The following is a 22,077-nucleotide window of genomic DNA, read 5'->3' on the forward strand; positions in this document are numbered from 1 at the left end:
GAGCGAGAGTGTGAGAGGAGCGGGACATGAACAGTGAGAGAGTGAGAGAGCAGAAGGCCCATTAACAGAGAGCGAGAGTGTGAGAGGAGCGAGACATGAACAGTGAGAGAGTGAGAGAGGAGCGGGAATATTAACAGTGAGAGACTGAGAGAGGAGCGGGGAGATTAACAGTGAGAGAGGGGCGGGGACATTAACGGAGAGAGAGTGACAGAGGAGCAGGGACATTAACAGAGAGAGAGAGAGAGTGTGAGAGGGGAGCGGGGACATTAACAGTGAGAGAGTGAGAGAGGGGCGGGGACATTAATAGAGAGAGAGAGACAGCGGGGCCATTGAGACTGAGAGAGGGGCGGGGACATTAACAGAGAGAGAGTGACAGAGGAGCAGGGACATTAACAGAGAGAGAGTGAGAGGGGAGCGGGGACATTAACAGTGAGAGAGTGAGAGAGGAGCGGGGAGGTTAACAGTGAGAGAGGAGCGGGGACATTAACAGTGAGAGAGTGAGAGAGGGGCGGGGAGGTTAACAGTGAGAGAGGAGCGGGGACATTAACAGTGAGAGAGTGAGAGAGGGGCGGGGACATTAACAGTGAGAGACTGAGAGAGGAGCGGGGAGATTAACAGTGAGCGAGGAGCAGGGACATTAACAGTGAGAGAGTGAGAGAGGGGCAGGGACATTAACAGTGAGAGACAGAGAGGAGCGGAGAGATTAACAGTGAGAGAGGAACGGGGACATTAACAGTGAGAGAGTGAGAGAGGGGCGGGATATTGAAAGTGAGGGAGAGTGAGAGAGGAGCGGGACCTTTAACAGTGAGAGAGTGAGAGAGCAGCGGGGAGATCAACAGTGAGAGAATGAGAGAGGAGCGGGGACATTAACAGTGAGAGAGTGAGAGAGGAGCGGTGAGATTGACTGAGAGAATGTGAGAGGAGCGGGGAGATTAACAGTGAGAGAGTGAGGGGGGAACGGGGACATTAACAGTGAGAGACTGAGAGAGGAGCGGGGACGTTAACAGTGAGAGTGAGAGAGGAGCAGGGACATTAACAGTGAGAGAGAGGAGCGGGGACATTAACAGTGAGAGAGAGGAGCGGGGATATTAACAGTGAGAGAGTGAGAGAGGAGCAGGGAGATTAACAGTGAGAGATAGTGAGAGAGGAGCGGGGACATTAACAGTGAGAGAGTGAGAGAGGAGCGGGGACATTAACAGTGAGAGAGAGGAGCGGGGACATTAACAGTGAGAGAGTGAGAGAGGAGCGGGGAGATTAACAGTGAGAGAGGAGCGGGGACATTAACAGTGAGAGAGTGAGAGAGGGGCGGGGACATTAACAGTGAGAGAGTGAGAGAGGAGCGGGGAGATTAACAGTGAGAGAGGAGCGGGGACATTAACAGTGAGAGAGTGAGAGAGGGGCAGGGACATTAACAGTGAGAGACTGAGAGAGGAGTGGAGAGATTAACAGTGAGAGAGGAGCGGGGACATTAACAGTGAGAGAGTGAGAGAGTGGCGGGATATTAAAAGTGAGGGAGAGTGAGAGAGGAGCCGGGCCTTTAACAGTGAGAGAGTGAGAGAGCAGCGGGGAGATCAACAGTGAGAGAGTGAGAGAGGAGCGGGGACATTAACAGTGAGAGAGAGGAGCGGGGACATTAACAGTGAGAGAGAGGAGCGGGGACATTAACAGTGAGAGAGTGAGAGAGGAGCGGGGAGATTAACAGTGAGAGAGGAGCGGGGACATTAACAGTGAGAGAGTGAGAGAGGGGCAGGGACATTAACAGTGAGAGACTGAGAGAGGAGTGGAGAGATTAACAGTGAGAGAGGAGCGGGGACATTAACAGTGAGAGAGTGAGAGAGTGGCGGGATATTAAAAGTGAGGGAGAGTGAGAGAGGAGCCGGGCCTTTAACAGTGAGAGAGTGAGAGAGCAGCGGGGAGATCAACAGTGAGAGAGTGAGAGAGGAGCGGGGACATTAACAGTGAGAGAGAGGAGCGGGGACATTAACAGTGAGAGAGAGGAGCGGGGACATTAACAGTGAGAGAGTGAGAGAGGAGCAGGGAGATTAACAGTGAGAGATAGTGAGAGAGGAGCGGGGACATTAACAGTGAGAGAGTGAGAGAGGAGCGGGGACATTAACAGTGAGAGAGAGGAGCGGGGACATTAACAGTGAGAGAGTGAGAGAGGAGCGGGGAGATTAACAGTGAGAGAGGAGCGGGGACATTAACAGTGAGAGAGTGAGAGAGAGGCAGGGACATTAACAGTGAGAGACTGAGAGAGGAGTGGAGAGATTAACAGTGAGAGAGGAGCGGGGACATTAACAGTGAGAGAGTGGCGGGATATTAAAAGTGAGGGAGAGTGAGAGAGGAGCAGGGCCTTTAACAGTGAGAGAGTGAGAGAGCAGCGGGGAGATCAACAGTGAGAGAGTGAGAGAGGAGCGGGGACATTAACAGTGAGAGAGAGGAGCGGGGACATTAACAGTGAGAGAGAGGAGCGGGGACATTAACAGTGAGAAAGTGAGAGAGGAGCAGGGAGATTAACAGTGAGAGATAGTGAGAGAGGAGCGGGGACATTAACAGTGAGAGAGTGAGAGAGGAGCGGGGACATTAACAGTGAGAGAGGAGTGGGGAGATTAACAGTGAGAGATAGTGAGAGAGGAGCGGGGACATTAACAGTGAGAGAGTGAGAGGGGAGTGGGAACATTAACAGTGAGAGAGGGGCGGGGACATTAACAGTGAGAGAGTGAGAGAGGAGCGGGGAGATTAACAGTGAGAGAGGAGCGGGGACATTAACAGTGAGAGAGTGAGAGAGGGGCGGGGACATTAACAGTGAGAGAGGAGCGGGGAGATTAACAGTGAGAGAGGAGCGGGGACATTAACAGTGAGAGAGTGAGAGAGGGGCAGGGACATTAACAGTGAGAGACTGAGAGAGGAGCGGAGAGATTAACAGTGAGAGAGGAGCGGGGACATTAACAGTGAGAGAGTGAGAGAGTGGCGGGATATTAAAAGTGAGGGAGAGTGAGAGAGGAGCCGGGCCTTTAACAGTGAGAGAGTGAGAGAGCAGCGGGGAGATCAACAGTGAGAGAATGAGAGAGGAGCGGGGAGATTAACAGTGAGAGAGGAGCGGTGAGATTGACTGAGAGAATGAGAGAGGAGCGGGGAGATTAACAGTGAGAGAGTGAGAGAGGAACGGGGACATTAACAGTGAGAGAGTGAGAGGGGAGCGGGGAGATTAACAGTGAGAGAGTGAGAGAGGAGCGGGGACATTAACAGTGAAAGAGTGAGAGAGGGGCGGGGACATTAACAGTGAAAGAGTGAGAGAGGAGCGGGGACATTAACAGTGAGAGAGGAGCGGGGACATTAACAGTGAGAGAGTGAGAGAGGAGTGGGGACATTAACAGTGAGAGAGAGGAGCGGGGACATTAACAGTGAGAGAGTGTGAGAGAGTGTGAGAGGAGCAGGGACATTAACAGTGAGAGAGGAGCAGGGACATTAACAGTGAGAGAGTGAGGGAGGAGCGGGGACATTAACAGTGAGAGAGAGAAGCGGGGACATTAACAGTGAGAGAGGGAGAGAGGAGCGGGGAGATTAACAGTGAGAGAGTGAGAGAGGAGCGGGGACATTAACAGTGAGAGAGTGAGAGAAGAATGGAAGAAGCAATGACCACATGAAGAAAAACATTTTTAGGTAGCGAGTGGTTAGGATCTGGAATGCACTGTCTGAGAGTGTGGTGGAGGCAGATTCACAAAGCGAGTGGTTAGGATCTGGAACGCGCTGTCTGAGAGTGTGGTGGAGGCAGATTCACACAGCGAGTGGATCTGGAATGTACTGTCTGAGAGTGTGGTGGAGGCAGGTTCACACAGCGAGCGGTTAGGATCTGGAATGCACTGTCTGAGAGTGTGGTGGAGGCAGGTTCACACAGCGAGTGGTTAGAATCTGGAATGCACTGTCTGAGAGTGTGGTGGGGGCAGATTCACACAGCGAGTGGATCTGAAATGTACTGTCTGAGAGTGTGGTGGAGGCAGATTCACACAGCGAGTGGTTAGTTTCTGGAATGCACTGTCTGAGAGTGTGGTGGAGGCAGGTTCACACAGCGAGTGGTTAGGATCTGGAATGCACTGTCTGAGAGTGTGGTGGAGGCAGGTTCACACAGCGAGTGGTTAGGATCTGGAATGTACTGTCTGTGAGTGTGGTGGAGGCAGATTCTCACAGCGAGTGGTTAGGGTCTGGAATGTATTGTCTGAGAGTGTGGTGGAGGCAGATTCACACAGCGAGTGGTTAGGATCTGGAATGCACTGTCTGAGAGTGTGGTGGAGGCAGGGTCACACAGCGAGTGGTTAGGATCTGGAATGTACTGTCAGAGTATGGTGGAGGCAGATTCATACAGCGAGTGGTTAGGGTCTGGAATGCACTGTCTGAGAGTGTGGTGGAGGCAGGGTCACACAGCGAGTGGTTAGGATCTGGAATGCACTGTCTGAGAGTGTGGTGGAGGCAGATTCACACAGCGAGTGGTTAGTTTCTGGAATGCACTGTCTGAGAGTGTGGTGGGGGCAGATTCACACAGCGAGTGGTTAGGATCTGGAATGTACTGTGAGAGTGTGGTGGAGGCAGATTCACACAGCGAGTGGTTAGGGATCTGGAATGCACTGTGAGAGCGTGGTGGAGGCAGGGTCACACAGCGAGTGGTTAGGATCTGGAATGCACTGTCTGAGAGTGTGGTGGAGGCAGATTCACACAGCGAGTGGTTAGGATCTGGAATGTACTGTCTGACAGTGTGGCGGAGGCAGATTCACACAGCGAGTGGTTAGGATCTGGAATGTACTGTCTGACAGTGTGGCGGAGGCAGATTCACACAGCGAGTGGTTAGGATCTGGAATGTACTGTCTGACAGTGTGGTGGAGGCAGATTCACACAGCGAGTGGTTAGGATCTGGAATGCACTGTCTGAAAGTGCGGTGGAGGCAGGGTCACACAGCGAGTGGTTAGGATCTGGAATGCACTGTCTGAAAGTGCGGTGGAGGCAGGGTCACACAGCGAGTGGTTAGGATCTGGAATGCACTGTCTGAGAGTGTGGCGGAGGCAGATTCACACAGCGAATGGTTAGGATCTGGAATGCACTGTCTGAGAGTGTGGTGGAGGCAGATTCACACAGCGAGTGGTTAGGATCTGGAATGCACTGTCTGAAAGTGCGGTGGAGGCAGGGTCACACAGCGAGTGGTTAGGATCTGGAATGCACTGACTGAGAGTGTGGCGGAGGCAGATTCACACAGCGAATGGTTAGGATCTGGAATGCACTGTCTGAAAGTGCGGTGGAGGCAGGGTCACACAGCGAGTGGTTAGGATCTGGAATGCACTGTCTGAAAGTGCGGTGGAGGCAGGGTCACACAGCGAGTGGTTAGGATCTGGAATGCACTGTCTGAGAGTGTGGCGGAGGCAGATTCACACAGCGAATGGTTAGGATCTGGAATGCACTGTCTGAGAGTGTGGTGGAGGCAGGGTCACACAGCAAGTGGTTAGGATCTGGAATGCACTGTCTGAGAGTGTGGTGGAGGCAGATTCACACAGCTAGAGGTTAGGGTCTGGAATGCACTGTCTGAGAGTGTGGTGGGGGCAGGGTCACACAGCGAGTGGTTAGGATCTGGAATGCACTGTCTGAGAGTGTGGTGGAGGCAGATTCACACAGCGAATGGTTAGGATCTGGAATGCACTGTCTGAGAGTGTGGTGGAGGCAGGGTCACACAGCAAGTGGTTAGGATCTGGAATGCACTGTGTGAGAGTGTGGCGGAGGCAGATTCACACAGCGAGTGGTTAGGATCTGGAATGCACTGTCTGAGAGTGTGGTGGAGGCAGATTCACACAGCGAGTGGTTAGGGTCTGGAATGCACTGTCTGAGAGTGTGGTGGAGGCAGATTCACACTGCGAGTGGTTAGGGTCTGGAATGCACTGTCTGAGAGTGTGGCGGAGGCAGATTCACACAGCGAGTGGTTAGGATCTGGAATGCACTGTCTGAGAGTGTGGTGGAGGCAGATTCACACAGCGAGTGGTTAGGGTCTGGAATGCACTGTCTGAGAGTGTGGTGGAGGCAGATTCACACAGCGAGTGGTTAGGATCTGGAATGCACTGCCTGAGAGTGTGGTGGAGGCAGATTCACACAGCGAGTGGTTAGGATCTGGAATGCACTGTCTGAGAGTGTGGTGGAGGGAGTTTCACACAGCGAGTGGTTAGGGTCTGGAATGCACTGTCTGACAGTGTGGTGCTGGCCAATTCATTTGAAACTTTCAATAGGGAAGTAAACTGTTGTCTGAAAAGGGAGAACGTTCAGGCTCCTCGGGAGAAGGCAGGAGATTGGCACGGAGGGAATTACTCATTTGGGGAGTCAGTGCAGATACGATGGGCCGAATGGCCTCCTGCGCTGTAACAATTCTCTGAACACCTTTGCCCCTGAATTCAAAGTCTTGCTTTATGTGGGATCTTGCTGTGCATCAAATGCAGTCGCGGTTCCTACAAGGTGGTCCAGAGTGAGAGCCATAAGGCTGAATCTAATTTCAAGTTACTCAGATAGGCTCAAGGAGCTGGGTCCGGTTTTCTTTGGAGCATTGATGCTAAATGGCACTTTCTCAGTAACAACCTGCCCACCGACACTCAGTCACACAGGCATTTCCAGGACTTTGACCCAGCGACAGTGAAAGAACGGCGATATATTTTCAGGCCAGGATGGTGATGCTCTGCCCATTATGAGGCAGGCGTGATGAACCATACATTATTTTGTCCAATTCAGACACTGACCGTCTGGCCCTTCGTTAACCTACCTGGTAGTCGACCAAAAGCTCAGGTCCCTTGAAGTATCTGGATGCCACCCGCACATTGTACTCCTGTCCCGGATGGTAAAACTCTGCCAGGCCCCAGTCTATCAGTCGAAGCTATGGGTCAGAATGATTGAATAAAAATACGTCATATATCAGGATAAATGTGCTGGCCTCTGCGTTGCTCTACACATCATAAGAGAAAGATGTTGCACAGATTTCTGGCTGGTTCGGGGATGGAAAGTATGATCTCTCACGGTAGTGGTGAAACAAATCTCAGTCATGAATTGAGGTGCAGAAGTTGAGAGCAGACCGAGAGGAAATCATCATCACTTATTTGACAACATCATCCAAACTTCTCTGTGAAAAAGGTTGACGCTCCATTCTTACAATGGGCTGGGCCCATCTCTGATTTTCCCTGAGGGGGCAGTTAAGAGTCAAACACATTGCTGTGGGTCTGGAGTCACATGTAGGCCAGTCCGGGTAAGGACGGCAGATTTCCTTCCCTCAAGGACATTGGTGAACCAGATGGGGTTTTTGCGACGATTGGCAATAGTTTCATAAGTCATGATTTTTACTGAATTCAAATTCCAGTATCTGCTGTGGCGGGTTCGAACCCAGGCCCCCTGTATGGGTAGGCTGCTCTTTCACAGGGTCGGTGCAGACCCGATGGGCTGAATGGTACTGTAGGGATTCTATGGGACTATTCTGGACAGCAGGGGAGTTCTCCTCAGTGTCCAAGTTAATATAGAATCACAGCATCCCTAGTGTGCAGAAGGAGGCCATTCGGCCCATCAGGTCTGCACCAACCCTTCGAACGAGCCCTCTACCCATGTCCCCCTTCCACCCAACTCTATCCCTGTAACCCCATAACCTAACTTGCACATCCCTGGACTAAGGGGCAATGTAACACACCCAATCCACCTAACCTGCACATCTTTGGACTGTGGGAGGAAACCGGAGCACCCGGAGGAAACCCACGCACACACGGGGAGGATGTGCAGACTCCGCACAGTCACCCGTGGCAGGAATTGAACCGGGGCCCCTGGAGCTATTCAGCCCTTCAAGCCTGTTCTAGCAGTTAACCAGTTAACTAGATCATGGCTGACCAGTATCATAACTCCGTCATCCTCTCTTCATTTCCGTAACCCTTAGTAATCCTACCTAACAAAAATCTTACCAGTCTCGCGTTTTGAAATTTTCAGTTGACCTCCAGCATCCAGTTTTTTGGGGGAGAGCTTCATTGTATAGAGCCTTGGTGAGACCTCATCTGGGGTACTGTGTACATTTGTTAGTCAGTGGAATTCTCGTCCCCAGAGTGTGCTGTAGGCTGGGTCATTGCACATTTTTAAGGCAGTTTGCAATAGATTCTTGATGAGCAAGGGAGTCAACGGGTTATGGAAGGCAGACAGGAAAGTAGAGCGATGCCACAATCAGATGAGCCACGATTTTATCAAATGACACTGCAGGCAGGAAGGGCTGATTGGCCTACTCCTGCTCTTAATGCCTGGTTCTAACTTTAAGCCCATTTCCCTCACCCCCACCTTTGTTCTGGCTTTCCCAGCAGGAGACTGGGTCTGTCCAGGTCTAGAGTCTGGCAAGAAGCCAGAAGCTCAATTTGTCAGCAGCTCAAGCCAGTGCTGATATAACTACAGCACTGAGCACAGTTACACACACAGTACATAATGGGTTTCACAGAGATATACAGCCAGTGTTACCAGTAACCAGCGCTCCGAGACAGGGCCTCTGCTGAACTCAACTTCGTTGCAATCTGAACAGGTGAGGCATGGGAAAGGGCAAGTGAATAATTGATTCAGTTCCAATAGAGTAGCAGCAGCCTCCTGGATGTGGCCTTGGAAGCTCGAATGCTTCCCCATACCTGGCTGAGATCAGCCTGAACGCCAGATACACATCAGCCCTTTACCTTTCTGTGTTCGTGGTCAATCATCACATTGTGTGGCTTGACGTCCCTGTGCATGATCCCCATACTGTGACAATAATCCAGAGCCTGGCCAGAGAAAAGAAACAGCAAAATGTCAGCTCAACCGTGATGAAAAACACCTTCCCAACTGGGGGTGCAGGAGAGGGGAGGTGGGGGTCAAAAGGGGAAACCTTTGCTGGGGACAGGTAAGTAGAACAAATTAGTAAGTTCAGAGTTATTAAGAGTGAGTTCGGAAGAGAACCTTTGGGTCATTTACATTCAAAGCAGTCAATAGGTTGTTAATGTAGAGATTACAGTTCAGGGACGAAACGCACTCATTATTATATTTTTCCTTACAGGAAAGTAATTTTTGTTTTACATGTTTTCAGCAACACCTTGGGAGTGCTAAACAAGAGATAGATGTATTCAGTTCAAGGTCATCAAACAGAACAGCCCTACAGTAAAGAGGCTCCTCACCTTTAGAATCTCATACATGTAGAATCGAATGTCGTAATCTGATAACGTCTGGTATAATTGCTGTAGAATTGAGAAAAGACACACGTCATCTCCACAGGTCTTCCCTCCCCACACACCAACACCACAAGGGCTGGCACAACTTTGCCAAAACTAACAACCATTTTCAGTAGATGCCTGGTTGACGATGTAACCTCTCGGTGAACTGGGGTAGCAACCCCACCCTGTCTCACTGGCACTTAATTCTCAAACCTTTGGCAGTGGCCTGGTCCTTCTATGCTAAAAAAAATTACACTTCGCTCTCTCCCCCGCTTCGTCACCCTCACAGTCAAAATGTTACAGACTTGGCTTGTTAAAAGACATCAGGAAGACAGGTCAATTGAATTGTAGACAGATGCCAGATATAATTTAATGCTGTGGACTGTGGAGTGTTACGTTAAGAGGAGTGAAAACAAAATATCAAGAAACTATAGTTTAAGTTCATTAGAAAGACAGGAAACGGTGGCGCAGTAGTTAGCACTGCTGCCTCACGGCGCCGAGGACCCGGGTTCGATCGCGGCCCTGGGTCACTGTCCGTGTGGAGTTTGCACATTCTCCCCGTGTTTGCGTGGGTTTCGCCCCCACAACCCAAAGATGTGCAGGCTAGGTGGATTGGCCACGCTAAATTGTCCTTTAATTGGAAAATTGATTTGGTACTCTGAAATTTATATAAAAAAAGAAATTCAGGAAAGATTGTACAAAAAAACAAGGGCCAGCTCGGTCCAAAGACTTTGCAAGTCTGAGAAGAAGCCACGGCTTTTAAACTCAGAAAACCAAGCGAAAGGCAGCACGGTGGCACAGTGATTAGCACTTCTGCCTCACGGCGCCGAGGTCCCCGGTTTGATCCCAGCTCTGGGTCACTGTCTGTGTGGAGTTCGCACATTCTCCCTGTGTTGGCGTGGGTTTCACCCCCACAACCCAAAGATGTGCAGGCTAGGTGGATTGGCCACGCTAAATTGCTCCTCAATTGGAAAAAATGAATTGGGTACTCTAAATTTATTTTTTAAAAGAAAAAAAAACGAGCAAGGGGGGTTGGAGATGGTTTTATTTTTCCTCAAGAGCGTTCTTGACGGGCGGAATAAAATTCTGGAGATGCTAGTGAGGACCAATATCATTGGAAAATGAGATCTGGCGTATAAATGCACAGTTGTAGTGTCCATGTTATCCAACAGGGAGGCTCTGGAGAAAGTGCAAAATGGATTTACAAGAATAATACCAGAAGTGAGAAATTATACTCATCAGGAATGATTGAACAGACTGGGGTGCTGGTCCAGAGGAGAGAGAAGACTGAGGGGTGCCCTGATCGAGATCTTTACGAATCTGAATGGAGTTGAATAGGATAGACACGGAAAAGAAGTTTCGACCTGCGGGTGAAATCAGAATTATGGGCCACCAATACAAGATCGTCACAGGTTAATCCAAGCAGGAATTCAGGAGAAACTCGTGCTTTTAGCCCAAAGAATATGGAGAATATGGAATTCACTTGGGAGTGGTTGAAGGAAGTAGCATCGAGACATTTCAGAGGAAGATGAAGAACATGAGGGAGAAAATATATGTGGATGGGGTGAGAGGATGGAGGGGTGAGGTTTGGGGAAGCGTAACTCTAGTGTGCACCAGTTCGCCAAACAGCCGGTTTCTGTAAATACTGGATATTGTGTATAACCAGAGATCGCAGTGTACAAGTCAACCTCTGACGCCTCGAAAAACCCGTTCTGAAAAACAGGGATCGACTTCTGAGAGTATAAGACGTGAAAGAAAAACATAAAACTGGTTATTCAAATTAAAGTTAAATTGACACAATGAATTAAATCTACAAGGAAACCTTCAACCACAATCAAAACATTTTAAAACCATCAAATTGACTGCCCTTGGCATTTGATGCAAAGAGATACTCATTCAGAGTACCTTTGGCGATGACATCATCGATAGGATCCCACTTTCGGCTTCAGGGACATCCCTCCGTGAAAATCCTCTCCAACCCGCTGATCGGATATTCAGCATTTTTTGTACAATCTGATAGCATCTCACAATTCGATGACGAATCACAACCAAAACATCAAGCCAGAGCAGCGCACATACTTCCACTCTTTGTGAAGGTTTCCTGCCCCCCGTCATCCATTCACCTGTTCGCTTCAGTGCGAACATGATCCTTGTATGGCTTGTTGTCATGTCCAAAGGTTGAAACAATGGGCACCTTGGTATAATTGCAACTTGCGTGTTGCTTCTTTGCAGGTGCCTCTTGATCTCATTGGTTGTAGGAGATCTAAACATGTCCACAGTAATAAGCTGCAAGCGGAATAACAGTGTTTTTCAAACTTTTTTTCCAGGGACCCATTTTTACCAACCGGCCAACCTTCGCGGCCCACGCCGGCCGACCTTTGCGACCCACACCAGCCGACCTTCACGGCCTACTCCGGCTGACCTGCGCGACCCACCATTTTCTCTTGCCTTGTTTGCTGCTGACAAAAATGGAGGCAATGGTTCTGGGTCCCTTTGGCCCTCGTACACGCTCCTCCAATGGAACCTGTTGGCTGAAGGTGAAGCCTTCTGGTGTCGGAAAGTATGGAGTCTCCAGCTGTCCAAAGTTCTAAATTTTTTTCCTGTAAAAGTTTATCAAATAAAACTCCCCCGAACTTGTAAAAAAAAAGAATGAAAAAAATCAAAATAAAATTAATAAAATAAATGAATAAAAAAAAACCCGAACTTGTAAAAAAAGCTGCGACCGTTAAAAAAAAAAGCGGCCACACTGTGCACGTGTGCCCAATCATCGGCGCGCATGCGCATAGTTTTGCGCATGCGCGCCGATGATCTGGCATGCATGTGCAGTGCGGTCGCATTTTTTTTTTAACATGTTCGTGGCCATTTTGAAGGCCGCTTGCAGCCGGCGTTATTAACATCCGGCTGCTGCACGCAGATTTGCGCGATCGGGAGTGCCGCGACGGTCGGCTCCACGACCCTCCCGACACCCGCCCGCAACCCCGAGTTTGACAATGCCTGCTTTATAGTAAGAACATAAGAACGAGGAGCAGGAGTAGGCCATCTGACCCTTCGAGCCTGCTCCACCATTCAATCAGATCATGTCTGATCTTTTAGTGCACTCAGCTCCACTTTCCGGCCTGAACCCCATAACCCTTTACTCTTCAAAAAACTATCTTCATCTTTATCTTAAAAACATTTAATGAAGGAGCCTCAACTACTTCACTGGGCAGGAAATTCCATAGATTCACAACCCTTTGGGTGAAGAAGTTCCTCCTAAGCTCAGTCCTAAATCTGCTTCCCCTTATTTTGAGGCTATGCCCCCTAGTTCTGCTTTCACCCGCCAGTGGAAACAACCTGCCCGCATCTTCCTATCTATTCCCTTCACAATTTTATACATTTCCATAAGATCCCCCCGTATCCTTCTAAATTCCAACGAGTACAGTCCCAGTCTATTCAACCTCTCCTCGTAATCCAACCCCCTCAACTCTGGGATTAACCTAGTGATGTATCCTTTATGAGGATGTTATATATTCTTCACATTATTGGTTAACAACTTCACCCAATCTTCATCCATCCAACCATTGTCGTGGACATGCATACAAGCCCCTGCAGCGGTCGTGATTTCCAGCATGGGTTTTACATTTGAAAATTAGTACAGGCTTTAATTTTGTTCCATTGACCTTGTAGGCTGGCACCACTCTTTTCTAGCTTCCTTACCTCGTGATTTTTACTCTAACCGTTTTTGAACCTTCCGACTCCGCAGTTCAGTTGTGGGATGTATCGAAATCCATGAATGTTTCCTCCATGTTGCCCATGTGGCGAAATGAGTTCTTGTGTTTTTGCCGCTGACGATGAATTGCCGGAACCTGGTCATTTTGGTCATCTCCGAGCGATCTTGACATTTTCATTCCATAAAGCAGCTTCCCCCACTCGCTGCTGCTCTGAAACCTTTGCTGGACTTGGTTTGATTTGGCTCATTTAAGGACACACAGACACGCATTGCATTTCTGACGACATGGTCACCATTTCCCAAGTTCGGTGGCTGGTCCCTGTTCTCATGGCGTATTTGGTCTCGGGCATCTTCTTCAGAACACATTCCTTTCTTCCATTCTCTCACCAGTTTTCCCGCTAGCACAGAATTCCCTCGCTGCAGTGGAGTTAGCGGAGGAGCCAGCTAATGTTGTGATTTTTAGCTCTAAACCAATTTCAGACTTCATTCTTTTTGCTGGAGGGCCATTTCTGTTTGTAGCTCACAATCTGCTCCTTGTGGTCTTGTCTTCAACTCCATGCGCGTTCTTTACAACCTGGCCAATATTGCCTGCTTGGTCTCCGGCACCAACTGGTGGTCTGTGGTGAAAACTTGTAGCGGACTCCTAATTAATTTCATAGCAGGAAAGAGGTGACGATTGACGTTTAGGACCAAAAATGATTTTTGGTACCAAAAGGTAGGGTTGTCTCATATGTCAGGTCAACTTGTACACCGTGATCTATGGTTTATTACAGAAGGTAGATGTGGGATATCAGGGATCTCATGGCACTTTTCCCTTCAAATGGTCAGAGAGAAATTTCTGACAGGAATCACCTGCATTTGGGTGGGGACCCATGTTTTGCCTCTTCCAGAATGTGGGAGGAGAGGAGGTGGGGAAACAAGAGACAGCCATCTAGAAGGATAAGGGCAGCAGGTATATGGGAACACCCATCACCTCAAAGTCACGTACCATTCCAATGTTAAACTATACAGCTTCTTCTTCATTGCTCGTTCAAGGTACTGGAACTTCCTCCCGAACAGCAATGTGGCCGTACCTGCACCACACGGATTGCAGCTGCTCAAGAATCATGTTCTCATGTGTCTGCTACCCTTGTCCTTCCAGGTGACAAAGGTCACGGGTTTGGAAGGTGCTGTTGAAGGACACTTGGCAAGTTTATGTGGCACATCTTGTAGATGGTACAAACAGCTGCTACTGTGCATTGCTGGTGGAAGAGTGAATGTGTGATGAATGTAGGAATTTCAGCTGCATTGCATTATAAGTATTTGGTGAAGTAAGGGTTAAAAGCCTGGGTTAGAGTGTGTTTGACTGCTGCAGTCATGTTTTAAAAGAAATCCTAGTTTGAAAGGCAAGTATATTTTGGGAGCCTGGGGTGCAATTAAAGCATCATAATAGGTTTGACTGTGGAATGCTGTTTTGAACTGTGGAGTTCATTAGATTTCAGATTGGGGAGGAGGGAATGATATCGTTGCTGGGTAGGGCCTAGGCATCAGGAATTTTGTAGGAAAAGCAGGTCATTTCCATTCTGGATGAAGCGGTGAACACAAGTCAAGTTTTGCCCTCTGCAGTTCTAAGCTGAATGAAGCTATGTGCACAACTGAGGCAGTTTTGCTCTCACTGTAGGCTTGTTAAAAGAGATTAAGAGTATTTAAGCAGCACAGACTTGTTGGAGAACAAGGGGAGCTGAAACAAACAGCTTTTGAAGACATACAGTCAGAGTTTTTGCATGGGTCTGACAGGAAGCAGATCTTTTCTGTAAAGCAGTGTCAAGAGATCTCTCTTTCTCAAAGGACATCGCTGTAAAGCGAGTATTCCTGAGCGCCAGTGGTATTTAAGGTGGATTCAGAGTGGATATATATTTTTCCCTTGTTATTTAAGTGGGAATGAAGATAGCAGTTAAGCGTATTCTATTCACTGTATTGAGTAGTGTTGTTTATGGGGTAATTGGAAGCTATTTTCTGGTGTTACGTTAAAGAGTTAAATATTGTTGGTAATAACGTTTGTTTTAATATACCATATCCCTATTTCTTTGCGAAATTACTCCTGGAGCGAGGTATCCTTTCCTCAGTCTTACAAAATTGAAGTAAAATATTGGGGTTTCAGTGCAATATCCCAGCCACTGTTGGGGGCTGGTCTGGGATCATAATAAATGTTGAGATCATTGGATGGAGTGAATGCCGTTCAGCAGAGGGATTAAGGAGCAATGAATGCCACATCACAGTGAGGCAGAGACCACTGCATCCTTTAAGGGAAGAGTAGGAAACATTCAAAGCAGATAGAGTTACGGTGCAAGAGCGCTGTAGTGAACTCTATTGCTGAAACAAGTTGGCTGAGACCTGATGGGTTGACTGGCCTCTATCTGTGCTCCACAGTTCTAGCTGCATCCACAGCTTTGCTGATGATTACTGTACACCTCAGGCCATCACTACCCCAAAATAAACCACGGCTTGACTTACCTTGAAATCGGTGTTGTTTACATGTTCAAACACTAGTGCAGGTGTCCGAGACTGAGAAAGGCCGATTCCAAGACATGGAAAGAAAAGAAAGGTGCTTTTAGTCCTGTGTGTCATTAAATAAGATCTGTTCAGAAAGAAGTAACAAACGCGAACTGCATTTCCATATATGATAGAATTTCATTGAAGGCAAAGCAGGATCGAAGGCACAATGGCCTACTCCTGCTTCTGAGTCTTAAGTTCATTGGTATTCAGTCGAATGGGACGTGATTTTGGCTCAACTGGGTAACCACTGAGAGGTGTGTATACGCGTTGTAACGAAATTTATCAATAAATCGAGAATCACCCAATTATTACAGTGCAGGAGGCGGCCATTTGGTCCATTGTGTCTGCCCCTGCTCTCCAAACGAGCATCATGAGTCAGTGCCGTTCCCCTGCCCTTTTCCCCGTACTGCTGCACATCACATTTGCTTCTTTTGCAAATCATTTTAAATCAGAGCGGCACGGTAACACAGTGGTTAGCACTGTTGCTTCACAGCACCAGGGTCCCAGGTTCGATTCCCGGCTTGGGTCACTGTCTGTGCGGAGTCTGGACCTTCTCCCCGTGTCTGCGTGGGTTTTCTCCGGGTGCCCCGGTTTTTCCCACAAGTCCCGAAAGACGTGCTTCTTAGGCGAGTTGGACATTCTGAATTCTCCCTCTGTGTACCCGAACAGGCGCCGGAGTGTGGTAACTAGGGGCTTTTCACAGTAACTTCATTGCAGTGTTAATGCAAGACTATTAGTGACACTAATAAAGATTACTATTATCTGTGCCCTCTCATTTTTGATCCTTTAAGAAGCAGAACAGTTTCTCTCTATCAGTTCTGTTCAGCCCCGTCATGATTTTGAACATCTCTATCAAATCTCCTCTTAGCCTTTTTCTCTGCAAGGAGAACAGTCCCAACCTCTCTGATCCATCCTCATCACTTAAGTTTCTCATCATCCCTGGAACCATTCTTGTAAACCCCTTCTGCTCTCCCTCCAATGCATTCACATCCTTCCCATAGTGTGGCGCCCAGAACTGTGCACAATATTGCAGCTGAGGTCTAACTAGTGCCTTGTATAAGTTCAGTATAACCTCCTCGCTCTTGCACTCTGTGCCCCTATTAATAAAGCCCAGAATACTATTTGCTTCATTAACTGCTCTCTCCACCTGTCCTGCCACCCTCAGTGATCTCTGCACAGGTACACCCAGCTCCCTCTGCTCCTGCATCCTTTAAGAATTTTACCCCTTATTTTATATGACGAATGAAACTGTATGATTTGGAGGCAATAAAATAAACCATATGAAGGGTTTCAATCAAATACATCAGTTTCCTGAGTCTCTGTTCTCGAGTCGAACACAATTAGTAAATCGCAACGAGCAGGTCTGTTAATGATTTGGGGAATGAAGTCACGTATGTAAACTATGTTAGGTACAGCTCAACACTAACCGCATGACAGATAATCGATATGAAAGGTAACCAGTGAGGTAATGGATAGAGCGAACAATACTCCAGAAACACAGGGAGGCACACAAACCAAACTGTTCTGTTTTCCTTGCCTCTTATGTTTGCTTTCAACAAATGTCCACATTATCCCCACAACAGTCAACTGCTTCTCCCCGGCTATTCATAATCTTTATTAGTGTCACAAGTAGGCTTACATTAACGCTGCAACAAAATTCAGTACCTCACCAGATCACATCCACTCTCTGAAGCACCCTCAGTGAATGATGACAACTCTGCCAACAACAAAACAGTTCAATTAATTGCCCCTTTGCCATGAATTGTTTTATCTGGGCCATTCCACTTGGGGAATTGCAGATTACACTCTTCCTCTTCCACTCGGTTTCCTGTCCAAAGGCAGGTCTGACCCATAACGCCACAATCTCCACCACGGGTAGGGCAAGACGACAGGTCACAAATCCACCCCTGTCGGAATAGGGATTGAACCCCGTGCCACTGGCACCAATATGATCAACAACATGCGATCCCAAATTTAAGAAAGAATATACTTGTATTGGAGGCTGTACAGCAAAGATTCACTAAATTGGTCCCTGGCACAAAGGGGTTGTCCTATGATGAGAGATGAGAGGAGGAGTAAATTGGGTTTATATTCTCTGGCGTTTAGAAGAATGAGAAGCGGGATTTCCGGTTGCGGCGATGCGGAGCTAAGCCGCGCGTTTCGGCAGCTCCCACGAAAACGGACTTTCGGGCTCTCCAGAAGAGCCCCAACGGAGCTCTTTTCTGATTAATCCCGTGTGGGAAGGAGCAGTGAGGTCCCCCCCCAACAATATTTGGCAGGGAGCAGTGGGGGAGCAACGAGGAAAGAGGCCATGGAGCAGAGATCAAAACGAGGGGAAGAAGGCAAGATGGCGGAGGGCGGAGAGCAGGGAGCGTGGGGGCCAGACCAGCAGGAGTTCTTCATGAGATGTGTGGAGGTGCTGAAAAAGGAGGTGCTGGCGCCAATGCTGTTGGCGATCGAGGGGCTGAAGGAGACCCAGACGACCCAGGCGGTGGAGCTTCGTGAGGTGAACGATAAGGTGAACACCAACGAGGACGATATCCAGGGCCTGCCGGTAAAAATGGAGGCGCACGAGGCGGTGCACAGGAGGTGGGCTGAGAGAATCGAGGTCCTGGAGAACAGGTCGAGGAAGAAGAACCTCCGGATTCTGGGTCTTCCCGAAGGAATGGAGGGAGCTGGTGCTGGGGCGTACGTGAGTACGATGCTCCATTCGCTGATGGGTGCGGAGGCCTCTCCGACCCCCCTGGAGCTGGAAGGGGCTCACCGGGTCCTGGCGAGGAGACCCAAGGCTGATGAGCCGTCAAGGGCGATAGTGGCAAGGTTCCATCGCTTTGCGGACAAAGAAAGTGTGCTGAGGTGGGCCAAGAAGGTGCGGAGCAGCAGATGGGAGAACGCGGTGATCCGAGTTTACCAGGATTGGAGCGCGGAGGTGGCAAAGAGGAGAGCTGGCTTCAACCGGGCCAAGGCGGTGCTGCATAATAAAAGAGTCAGGTTCGGCATGCTGCAGCCTGCGCGACTGTGGGTCACTTATCAGGACAGACACCATTATTTTGAAACGCCAGAAGAGGCTTGGACCTTTATACAGACGGAAAAACTGGACTCGAACTGAGGAGATGTGGTTGTATATGGGGTTGTAAATATGGGTAAAGAATATTTTATGGGTGGGATGATGAATGGGGATGTGGGTAGAGTTCTGGTTAAAATTCCTAAAATTTCCTTTTTCCTTTCTGTAGACGAGATGATGATGATGGGGAATGTGGGCGTCGGTCCTGGAGGGAGGTGAGACTCTGGGATGAGGGAACTGGGACAATGGCCGCAACAGGAGCTGCGCCACAGGGGGCGGGGCTGGTTCTGGAAAGCGCAGGCTATTTTCCCGCGCCAAAAGGGGGGAGGGACGGAGGAAGGTAAGGAGGAGGAGAGACTCCCACATGGGGAGATCAACGGGAAGGCGGGGGAAGCCGGGGTCAGCAGACTCACGGAAGTAATATGGGGGGAGCAAAAGTGCTAGATGTGGATCTAGCAAGGGGGGGGGGGTAATCCCCCTAATCCATGGAATGTGAGAGACCTAAATGGTCCGGTTAAGAGGGCCCAAGTGTTCGCGCACCTAAAGGGACTGAAGGCAGACGTGGCCATGCTTCAGGAGACACATCTGAAGGTGGCAGATCAGGTCAGGTTAAGGAAGGGATGGGTGGGACAGGTGTTCCATTCAGGGCTGGATGCGAAGAATAGAGGGGTGGCAATACTGGTGGGAAAGCGGGTGTCGTTTGAGCCCAAGAACATAGTAGCGGACAAGGGAGGCCGATACGTGATGGTGAGTGGTAGGTTGCAGGGGACGGAGGTGGTACTGGTGAATGTATATGCCCCGAACTGGGACGATGCTGGATTCATGAAACGGATGTTGGGGCATATTCCGGACCTGGAGGCAGAGAGTTTGATAATGGGTGGGGATTTTAACACTGTGCTGGACCCAGCATTAGATCGCTCCAGATCTAGGACGGGGAAGAGGCCGGCTGCGGCCAAGGTGCTTAGGGAGTTTATGGACCAGATGGGGGGAGTTGATCCTTGGAGATTTGGCCAGAGAATTTTCTTTTTTCTCCCACGTACACAAAGCCTACTCCCGGATAGATTTTTTTGTTCTGGGGAGAGCATTGATCCCGAAAGTGGAGGGAACGGAGTATTCGGCCATAGCCATTTCAAACCATGCCCCGCACTGGGTGGAGCTGGAGCTGGGGGAGGAGAGGGACCAACGCCCGCTGTGGAGGTTGGATGTGGGACTGCTGGCAGACGAGGAAGTGTGCGGGAGGGTGTGGGGGTGTATTGAAAGATATCTGGAGGCTAACGACACCGGGGAGGTGCAGGTGGGAGTAGTATGGGAGGCGCTGAAGGGGGTGGTCAGGGGAGAGTTAATCTCCATCTGGCTCACAGGGTGAAGAGAGAGGGCAGGGAGAGGGAGAGGTTGGTGGGGAGATTTTAAGGGTGGACAGGAGCTATGCAGAGGCTCCGGATGAGGGACTACTCAGGGAGAGACGAAGTCTCCAGACGGAATTCGACCTGTTGACCACAGGGAAGGCAGAGGCACAGTGGAGGAAGGCACAGGGGGCGATATATGAATATGGGGAGAAGGCGAGCCGGATGCTAGCACACCAGCTCCGTAAGAGGATGGCAGCGAGGGACATAGGTAGAGTCAAAGGTGGCAGGGGAACTACGGTGCGGAGTGCTGGGAAAGTGAATGAGGCTTTTAAGGCCTTTTACGAGGAACTGTATAGGTCCCAGCCCCTAGGGGGAAAAGAGGGGATGCGGCGATTCTTGGATCAGTTGAGGTTCCCAAGGGTGGAGGTGCAGGAGGTGGCTGGTCTGGGGGCGCCAATTGGGGTGGAGGAGCTGGTTAAAGGACTAGGGAGCATGCAGGCAGGGAAGGCCCCGGGGCCGGATGGGTTCCCGGTGGAGTTCTACAGGAAGTATGTAGACCTGTTAGCCCCGTTGCTGGTAAGGCCCTTCAATGAAACAAGGGAGGGGGGGGACCCTGCCCCCGACAATGTCAGAGGCGACACTCTCTTTGATCTTAAAGCAGGATAAGGACCCACTGCAATGTGGGTCATATAGACCGATCTCGCTCCTTAATGTAGATGCTAAGTTGCTGGCAAAAATGTTGGCCATGAGAATTGAGGACTGTGTTCCGGGGGTGATTCACGAGGACCAGACGGGATTCGTAAAGGGCAGGCAGTTAAACACTAATGTGCGAAGGCTCTTAAATGTGATAATGATGCCATCGGTAGAGGGAGAAGCGGAGATAGTGACAGCCATGGACGCGGAGAAAGCCTTTGATCGGGTAGAGTGGGAGTATCTCTGGGAAGTGTTGAGGAGGTTTGGGTTCGGGGGATGGTTTATTAGTTGGGTTAAGCTCCTGTATAAAGCCCTGGTGGCGAGTGTGGTCACGAACCGGCGGAGGGCGGAGTATTTCCGGCTGTATCGAGGGACGAGGCAGGGGTGCCCCCTGTCCCCTCTGCTGTTTGCGTTAGCAATTGAACCTTTGGTCATGGCGTTACGGGAGTCGGGGAAATGGAAGGGGGTGGTTCGAGGGGGAGAGGAACATCGAGTGTCGCTGTATGCAGACGACCTGTTGCTGTATGTGACGGATCCAGTGGAGGGGATGGTTGAGGTAATGCAGATCCGACGGGAGTTTGGAGACTTTTCGGGCTATAAGCTCAATGTGGGAAAGAGTGAGCTCTTTGTGATCCATCCGGGGGACCAGGGAAGAGGGATAGAGGACCTACCGTTGAGGAGGGCGGAAAGGAGCTTTCGATATTTGGGGATTCAGGTAGCTAGGAGTTGGGGGGCACTGCACAAACTCAATTTGACACGATTGGTGAAACAGATGGAGGAGGATTTTAAAAGGTGGGACATGTTGCCACTCTCGCTGGCGGGTAGGGTACAGTCGGTTAAAATGGTGGTCCTCCCGAGATTTCTTTTTGTATTCCAATGCCTCCCAATCGTGATCACGAAGGCCTTTTTTAAGAGGGTAAGCAGGAGCATTACGGGATTTGTGTGGGCGAGCAAGACCCTGCGGGTAAGGAGGGGGTTCTTGGAGCATAGTAGAGACAGAGGAGGGTTGGCATTGCCGAATCTGGGTGGTTATTATTGGGCAGCCAACGTGGCAATGATCTGTAAGTGGGTGATGGAGGGAGAAGGGGCGGCATGGAAGAGGTTGGAGATGGCGTCCTGTAAAGGAACGAGCCTGGGGGCGCTGGTGACAGCACCGCTGCCGCTCTCGCCGACAAGGTACACCACGAGCCCGGTGGTGGCGGCAACGCTAAAGATCTGGGGCCAGTGGAGGCGGCACAGGGGTGCGACAGGAGCCTCGGTGTGGTCCCCGATCAGAGACAACCATCGGTTTGTCCCAGGAAGGATGGACGGGGGATTTCAGAGCTGGCATCGGGCAGGGATTAGAAGAATGGGGGACCTGTTCATTGACGGGACGTTCGCGAGCTTAGGGGCGCTGGAGGAGAAGTTTGGGCTACCCCCGGGAAACGCTTTCAGGTACATGCAAGTGAGGGCGTTTGTGAGGCGGCAGGTGAGGGAATTTCCGCTACTCCCGGCACAGGGGATTCAAGATAGGGTGAT

General features: G+C 49.8%; 1 protein-coding gene across 3 annotated transcripts in view; it reads right to left on the reverse strand.

Moving 5' to 3' along the window:
* Nucleotides 1-22,077, reverse strand: part of LOC140424685 (casein kinase II subunit alpha) — a 155,778-nt gene that overhangs the window by 92,170 nt on the left and 41,531 nt on the right. For all 3 annotated transcript variants that reach the window (XM_072507963.1, XM_072507960.1, XM_072507961.1), the window contains 4 exons: nt 15,415-15,465; nt 9,177-9,236; nt 8,703-8,786; nt 6,785-6,895 (listed from right to left, as the gene is read on the reverse strand). In XM_072507963.1, coding sequence (XP_072364064.1) covers nt 6,785-6,895; nt 8,703-8,786; nt 9,177-9,236; nt 15,415-15,465 — 306 coding nt within the window. The remainder of the gene's footprint in view (nt 1-6,784; nt 6,896-8,702; nt 8,787-9,176; nt 9,237-15,414; nt 15,466-22,077) is intronic.

Source organism: Scyliorhinus torazame, chromosome 6 (assembly GCF_047496885.1).
Source record: "Scyliorhinus torazame isolate Kashiwa2021f chromosome 6, sScyTor2.1, whole genome shotgun sequence".
In the NCBI taxonomy this organism is placed as follows: domain Eukaryota; kingdom Metazoa; phylum Chordata; class Chondrichthyes; order Carcharhiniformes; family Scyliorhinidae; genus Scyliorhinus; species Scyliorhinus torazame.